We start from the raw sequence: 7,451 nt of genomic DNA, 5'->3' as shown, positions 1-7,451 counted from the left end.
GGGAAAGAGGGTCTACCCTCTATCCTACCCCATCCCTCCACCCAGCAGCCAAGGGAGCAGAGGGCTTCACTGCCAGAGGAGAGGGCATACTAACCCAGAAGTGCATCTCTGGGGGGTGTCCCACAAATCCCAGTACCCCCCAGTGGCTCTCTCCAGAAACTCCTTGTGTGCTCAGGGATAAAATCTTCCCCCCATCTGAATGAGGAGCATGGTGGGGCCCTGCTCTGGGGCCATGGAGCCTCTCACCTCTGCCTCTGGCCTGCCAGCCCACAGATCTCCACCCCGTGATGGCAGCCGCCCTGATCTCCAACAAGCCAGAGTTTGTGAAGCTCTTCCTGGAGCGGGGAGTAAGCCTCAAGGAGTTTGTCAACTGGGACACCCTGGTTTACCTCTACGACAACATGGCACCATCCTGCCTGTTCCACAGCAAGCTGCAGAAGGTCCTGCTGGAGGAGAGAGAGCACACGGCTGGCTCCAAAATGCCAAGAATCCAACTGCACCATGTCTCCCAGGTGCTGCGGGAGCTCCTGGGCTGCTCCACACAGCCTCTCTACCCCAAGCCCAAGCACACGGAGCGGCCCCGGCTCTCCATCCCTGTCCCGCACATCAAGCTGAATGTACGCATCTCCAGGTTATGTGGGGCAGGGTTGCACTAGGGAGGGGGACGCTGGCTCAAGAAATCGTCCTGGAGGTTGCACCTGGGTCTCTGTCCTCTTGCCTGCTCAAGAATCCCACTCAAAGACCCTTAAAGCCCTGCCCAAGTCATCTGCCCCACATTCAAGGTGTGACGCCCACCCTCCTACACCTGCAGCACCATGTGGCTGCGTGACTCTGGTGGGCGCACTGGGTGCACTGGGCAGGATGGGCACATCCCCACATGATCCTGGCCCTAGAAAAAGTGGCATTTCCAGGATGAGTCCAGTCTTGGCCACCCCGCTATCTGCAGCAAAGGCCCTTCCATGGGTGGTGGAGGCAGGCACCCAGGGTTCAGGGGTGGCTTCGTGCTGAGGGGCTCTCTGCTTTCTGCAGCCTCTTGGCAGGGGAACAGGTCTGACCATCGCATGCCTTGCAGGTTCAGGGGTCAAGTCTCCGGTCCCTCTACAAGCGCTCTGCTGGCCGAGTCACCTTCACCGTGGACCCAGTCCGCGACCTGCTTATCTGGGCTGTGGTCCAGAACCGCAAGGAGCTGGCAGAAATCATCTGGGCCCAGGTATCACAGCCCAGAGCTGTCGGTCCCAGCTGAGAGGCTCAGATGGAGCCAAACCTCCCAGCCCCAGGAGGAAAGATTGCACCTGCTGGCGTTTGGGACAGCAGGCGAGCTGGGCCACGGCAGTGCCCGAGCCTGACCCCCAGCCAAATGGGAGCCAGCTAGTGAGCCGCGGACACTTGGTGTTCGTCCCCAGACACACACCGTGATGCCAGATCCCTCCCTTCCCAGCCAAAACGTATGCTGAGGGCAGAGGTGATGTGCTGGGCCAGAGGTGTGCTCTTCCTTGCAAAAGGCTGAGAGAGGGCTTGGCACACCGCAGGCAGGACACAGGGGCATGGCAGCCGGGGTGGAGAAGGCTTCCACCCATAAGCAGCATCCCCAGGGCAAGAGGCAGTGTGGCGGGTGGCATGGTGAGTGTGCCGTGCAGAGCCGTGGAGTCACACCGTCCCATCACCCAAGGCTTCCCAGGAGGAGAGCAGGGGTGTCCCCGGGTTCCCCGTGGCAGTGGGTTACCTTCTGCCCCTGCACCCGGAGGGGAGCACAGCTCAGCCCTTGTCACAGCAGTCTGCTCGGGACACCCTCCTTCCCTCCCGTGGGAGCCATGGAGGGCTTGGCAGGACTGCCAGGACTTGCAGCATAGGAGCAGAGCCCCACGCTCTCTCTGGCTTCTTCTGCTCCAGAGCCAGGACTGCATGGCAGCCGCGCTGGCCTGCAGCAAAATCCTGAAGGAGCTCGCCAAGGAGGAGGAAGACACCGACACCACCGACGACATGCTGGCCCTGGCCGAGCAGTACGAGCAGAAGGCGATCGGTGAGCGGGAGGGGACCAGCAACCCAGAACGGCTCTCGCACCCTGCAGGACTGGCTAGCTTTGTCCAGGAGGTGTCTGGGGGTGATGGGTGGGGTGGGTGGTGCCAAACGGGGGCTCCCCTCATCATGGTCGGGGTCGTGGTGCTGCGAGGGCTGTGCCCGGGTGGTGGTGGGAGCGCAGAGGGTGTCACTGCGTGGTGCCGTGTCCAGATCCTGCTGCAAAGGGTGACTCTGCGGGCACCTTGCGGAGCACCAAGCTGGCCCCGGAGCTCAGCCTTGTCTCCCTGGTCCCTGCCTGGCCAGGCGTGTTCACAGACTGCTACCGCAAGGATGAAGAGAGAGCCCAGAAGCTCCTCACCCGTGTCTCTGAGGCCTGGGGGAAGACAACCTGTCTGCAGTTGGCGTTGGAGGCCAAGAACATGAATTTTGTGTCCCATGGGGGTGTCCAGGTGCGTTCCCAGCAGTAATGGTGCTTGGAGGGCAAGTGCCCAAGCGTCCCCTGCCCCAGATCCAGGGTTCCTTGTTGGTAGTGGTGGGGCTCTGCCCTGCAGCCCCGCTCTGACGGCAGGGGGGCTTCTGTAACCAGTGCTTCTCTTCCTCCCTCCTCACAGGCCTTTCTAACCAAAGTCTGGTGGGGGAAGATGTGTGTGGACAACGGGCTTTGGCGGGTTATTGCGTGCATGCTGTTCTTCCCACTTCTCTACACCAGCCTCATCACCTTCAGGTACTTCTTGCAGCTGGGTCTTGCGTGCACGAAGGCTGGCTGGGAGAAGCTGCCGTGGCATCTCCCTGGGCAGCTGAGCCCCACTGCCACCCCTGCTCCCCGCAGGGAGAAGAGGCTGCAGCCCGTGGGCTGCCTGACGCGCCTGCGAGCCTTCTTCACGGCACCTGTCGTCATCTTCCACATGAACATCCTCTCTTACTTCACCTTCCTCCTGCTCTTTGCCTACGTCCTGATGGTTGACTTCCAGCCATTGCCGTCCTGGCGGGAGTACCTCATCTATTTCTGGCTCTTCTCCCTGGTGTGCGAGGAGACCCGCCAGGTACGGGGCAGACAGAGCAGAGGCTGGAAGGAGGTGAGAGGAGGTGCTCTCCTAGGTGAGCACCCTCTGGGTGCTCCTGGAAGGTCCTGCATAGCTCACGTTCCCATGCTGCTTCTCATGTCACCATCCATTTGGAGAGGTCCCATCACAAGGGACTGCCAGATCCCCCTGTCTCTGAGGCTGGAGAATCTCCTTGGCTGCGTCTGGCCTGGCCCTGGTACTTGCAGAAAGACATGAAAACATCAGGAGATGGAGGGACCACCTCCTTCCTTGGGCATTTATTCCCAGAAGCATTTCCAGGCTTTGCTTGACATTTGATTTTTTTCAGCTTTTGCTTCAACATCTCAGTGCCTTTCTTCACCAGACTGAAGAGCCCCATGTCTCAGGTATCTCCCTCCATGCTCCTGCCATGCCCCTATAGAAAACCATGTAGGCTCAGGTTAACTTCGGGTAAGCAAGAGGGTCCAGTGATGGCCAGCAGGTCTGTGCGGTCCCTTTCCTCTACAAGGCACGTGAGTATCTTACAAGGCTTTCACTGAAATACCAACCCCTCTTCTCTTCCCGACAGCTGTTGTATGATCCGGATGGGTTTGGGGTTGTGAAAATGGCTTCCCTGTACTTCAAGGACTTCTGGAATAAGTTGGATATCTGCGCCATCCTGGTCTTTATCGCAGGGTTGACTTGCAGGTGAGTTGCAGAGCCACTTGCCTGGCAGCGCTCAGGCTCAAGCCGCAGCTGTAGGCTACAAAACTAGTGTGAGAATTGTGCAGGTGTTTTAATTGCAATTTCTTCTTCCGAAGGCCAATGAAGATTTTTGTGGTCATGTGATTAATTCTGACCAATTTGCCTCTGCTTTCAGCTGCTTTTAGGAGAGATGTTTTTCATGCTGCAACTCTCACCCAGCACTTTGGGGAAGCTCCTGATACTGCAGAAATGTAATGCTGCGAGATCAGAAAAAAACCCGCACTGGTGGCACTGAGATGTTTCCTTTCCTCTCTTCTGTGCCCAGGCTGATCCCGTCAACTCTATATCCCGGGCGCATCATACTGTCACTGGCTTTTATCATTTTCTGCCTGCGTCTGATGCACATTTTCACAGTCAGTAAAACACTGGGGCCCAAGATCATCATTGTGAAGCGCATGGTGAGAGCTCCCCTCCGTCCTGCCAGGGCGATCAGCTGGAGCAGCTGGATGCCTGCACGGGATGGATGTGCCACCTGTGTTATCCTATCCTGGAGTGGGATTTGCTCCAGGACACAATTTTGCTTCCCCTCTGTCTTTGCAGATGAAGGATGTCTTCTTCTTCCTCTTCCTGTTAGCAGTGTGGGTGGTGTCCTTTGGGGTTGCCAAGCAGGCCATCCTGATCCACAACGAGGAACGTGTGGAGTGGCTTTTCCGTGGGGTGGTCTACCACTCCTACCTGACCATCTTCGGGCAGATTCCCTCCTACATTGACGGTAAGGGACACCAGCCTGTGACAGCGCGTGGCATGGGCAGGGTGGCTGCGACAAGGCTGAGGGGTACCAAGCTCACGCCATAGTCTGCCTAGCTCCTGCCCTGTTGGCCTGTGGAAGCCCTGCACAGGGCTCCTCTCCAAGCACAGCATAAGGCCAGGAGGGAGCAATGATGGGGCATGGGGTTGGAGCCCTGCTCCGGCACTTTGGGAGCATTGCCACCAGTGCAAACCCAGGGAGTGCACCTGCCTGAGTGGTCAAGAGAGCACACTAGCAAAGGCACAGGAGCATGAGATGATCCAGCTCAGTGCCACAGCTGCAAATTGAGGTCAAATCCCTGCCCGGTGCTAAGCTCCCTCGATGCTGGCCGCTTTCAGAGAGCACAACATGCTCCCTGAGACACCGCGAGGCTTGGCTGCAGCGGAGTCATGCCGTGCTCTCTTGCAGGGGTCAACTTCAACATTGACCAGTGTAGCCCCAATGGGACCGACCCCTACAAGCCCAAGTGCCCAGAGACAAACGAGGACAACAAGAAACCCATCTTCCCAGAGTGGTTAACAGTCATCTTACTGTGCCTGTACCTGCTCTTCACCAACATCCTCCTCCTCAACCTCCTCATCGCCATGTTCAAGTGAGTTTGACCTGGCCCCATGGTCCTGACGGTGAATTGAGCTGGCTTTGCTTGCAGGCTTGGCCATGGCCAGGGCACCACACACTGAGAAAGTGCAAGGAGGGTTCTGGGGCACGTGCTGACTAGAGCACAAGGGTGTTTTGGGGGGTTATAGATATGGTGGGAGTAGTGGGTACTGGCCAGGGCTAATCAGGGAGATGGGTAGGAGCCGGGGCACCATACAGACATGATGTGCCCCCTCATCCCCATGGCACAGCTGACGCCTGGGCTCTGCCCCAGCTACACCTTCCAGCAGGTCCAGGAGCACACGGACCAGATCTGGAAGTTCCAGCGGCATGACCTGATCGAGGAGTACCACGGCCGCCCACCCGCGCCTCCACCCTTCATCCTCCTCAGGCGCCGGCGGGCGTTCCCCCAAAAGCCGGCCACGCACCACAAACAGCTCAGTGAGGACCAGCATCTCCCCTCCTGCCCTTGCCCCCTCCCCGGGGCATGGCACCATGCACCGAGGCACGAGGCTTGGCGTCTGGGCTGCGGTACCGGGGTTTGGGATGCCCAGGGATCTGACAGCACTGCTGTCCCCTTCCTCTGGCAGAAAAGAAGCTGGAGAAGAATGAAGAAGCTGCCCTCCTCTCTTGGGAGATGTACCTGAAGGAGAACTACCTGCAGCACCAGCAGTGCCAGGAGAAGCAGAACATGGAGCAGAAGATCCGAGACATTGCACAGAGGTACCAGCACTCCTGAGACAGGGACATCCTTCTGTCCTCCAGTGTCCTGAGCAGGGAAGAGTTGGGATTAGCGGAGGGGTGGCTGCTGAGGGGGTTCCTCTCTGCACTGTCCCGCCAGGGTTGACGTACTGGCAGAGCTGCTGGACTTGGACCGGGTGAAGAGGACAGGGCTGGTGGAGCAGAGGCTGGTCTCTCTGGAAGAGCAGGTGAGGCAAAAGATGAGAAACCACCTAAGAAAGGTGGGGTTTTTCAGGGGCTGAGTCAACTGAACCAGAGCACAAGAGAAAGTCCCTCTGAATCAATCTCCCTTCAAACAGTTTGAGTTTCCTTGCCAAAACAATAGCATCCGAGAGGAATAGCATCCGAGAGGAAAAGATGTATGGGAAATACATCTCCAAAGTGAACAGGACGAAGGTGGGAAGTGGTGGGACGAGCCCCTGCCTCCAGTGGTCACCCAAGCAGATCTGACCCAGCTCTTTTCCTTGGCCCAAGAGGACCCTCCAGACCTTCTGGAGATGAGGGACCCTCCACCCGCTCCCCGTGAAGCTGTTTCACACCCTGCGCGAGCAGTGGGGTGCCTGGGGAGCCGGACCAGGCCCTGGCATCTCCTTTCTGAGACGGCCGCAGCACCGTGGCTGTTTCCACTTCCATTTCCACCTGCTTTGAAAAAACGTTTCCCTGGAGTGGTTTTCCAAGCTGAGCATCAGGGCACAGCAAGGATGAGCAGCCAGGAGCCCAGGGCAGGGCTGTATCCTGGCAGCGCTCGAGCAAGGGAGCCCGGGGGGCAGCTGGGGTGCGGGAGGGCTGACCCTCTCCTGTCCCACGCAGGCGCATCAGAGTGCCCAGGCCCTGAGGTGGATAATGCAGGCGCTGCAGGGCAGGAGTGGTTTTCCAAGCTGAGCATCAGGGCACAGCAAGGATGAGCAGCCAGGAGCCCAGGGCAGGGCTGTATCCTGGCAGCGCTCGAGCAAGGGAGCCCGGGGGGCAGCTGGGGTGCGGGAGGGCTGACCCTCTCCTGTCCCACGCAGGCGCATCAGAGTGCCCAGGCCCTGAGGTGGATAATGCAGGCGCTGCAGGGCAATGGCTACGGCTCAAGCGAGGACGTGCCACCCATGGGTAAGCAGAGCCCAACTCCAGAAAAATCCCGGACCCCCGTGCTGGCACCCGCAGGGCTGTGGACCAGGGCTCGCATCCCTCTGTGAAGCAGCAAGGCAGAGGCTCCTTTGGCCCAGGGAGGTTTGGGGGCTCTGCGAGGCCGCCCAGCCCCTCCTGCAGCCATTCCCACCCTCCACTCCAGAGCCCTCCCTGGAGCCCACGGCTGAGGCTTTCCACTGCAGCATCGCCGGGGAGTTCCTCCGGGGCCTGCTGGAAGGGATGCCAGGGGCAGGGCCCCCAGGGGACATCAGCATCCCCACGGAGACACGCAGCCAGCCCCCTCAGCAGAGCCACAGTCCGCAGCACCGGACTCAGCAGCCTGCTTTGCGGGGCCTCGCTGTCTGTGTCTGCCTCGCAGGCTCCAGCAAAGCCTCGGAGATGAAGGAGGGTGACCTGGAGGGGAAAACTGAGGAAAGCCAGCC

At 59.3% G+C, this 7,451-nt stretch overlaps 1 protein-coding gene across 1 annotated transcript in view; it reads left to right on the top strand.

Moving 5' to 3' along the window:
• TRPM2 (transient receptor potential cation channel, subfamily M, member 2) overlaps positions 1-7,451 on the top strand; it is a 17,165-nt gene that overhangs the window by 6,037 nt on the left and 3,677 nt on the right. Inside the window, exons 11-24 of the mRNA XM_009578867.1 lie at positions 267-617; positions 1,073-1,210; positions 1,891-2,020; positions 2,323-2,468; positions 2,631-3,062; positions 3,631-3,749; positions 4,072-4,204; positions 4,347-4,518; positions 4,963-5,146; positions 5,426-5,592; positions 5,742-5,874; positions 5,993-6,080; positions 6,903-6,990; positions 7,388-7,448. Of these exons, the coding sequence (XP_009577162.1) occupies positions 267-617; positions 1,073-1,210; positions 1,891-2,020; positions 2,323-2,468; positions 2,631-3,062; positions 3,631-3,749; positions 4,072-4,204; positions 4,347-4,518; positions 4,963-5,146; positions 5,426-5,592; positions 5,742-5,874; positions 5,993-6,080; positions 6,903-6,990; positions 7,388-7,448 (2,342 nt within the window). The remainder of the gene's footprint in view (positions 1-266; positions 618-1,072; positions 1,211-1,890; positions 2,021-2,322; positions 2,469-2,630; positions 3,063-3,630; positions 3,750-4,071; positions 4,205-4,346; positions 4,519-4,962; positions 5,147-5,425; positions 5,593-5,741; positions 5,875-5,992; positions 6,081-6,902; positions 6,991-7,387; positions 7,449-7,451) is intronic.

This window comes from Fulmarus glacialis, unplaced genomic scaffold, assembly GCF_000690835.1.
Source record: "Fulmarus glacialis isolate BGI_N327 unplaced genomic scaffold, ASM69083v1 scaffold20745, whole genome shotgun sequence".
NCBI classification, from domain to species: Eukaryota; Metazoa; Chordata; class Aves; order Procellariiformes; family Procellariidae; genus Fulmarus; species Fulmarus glacialis.
Note: the sequence above shows the minus strand (reverse complement) of the source record. Positions and strands in the feature narration are given on the sequence as shown.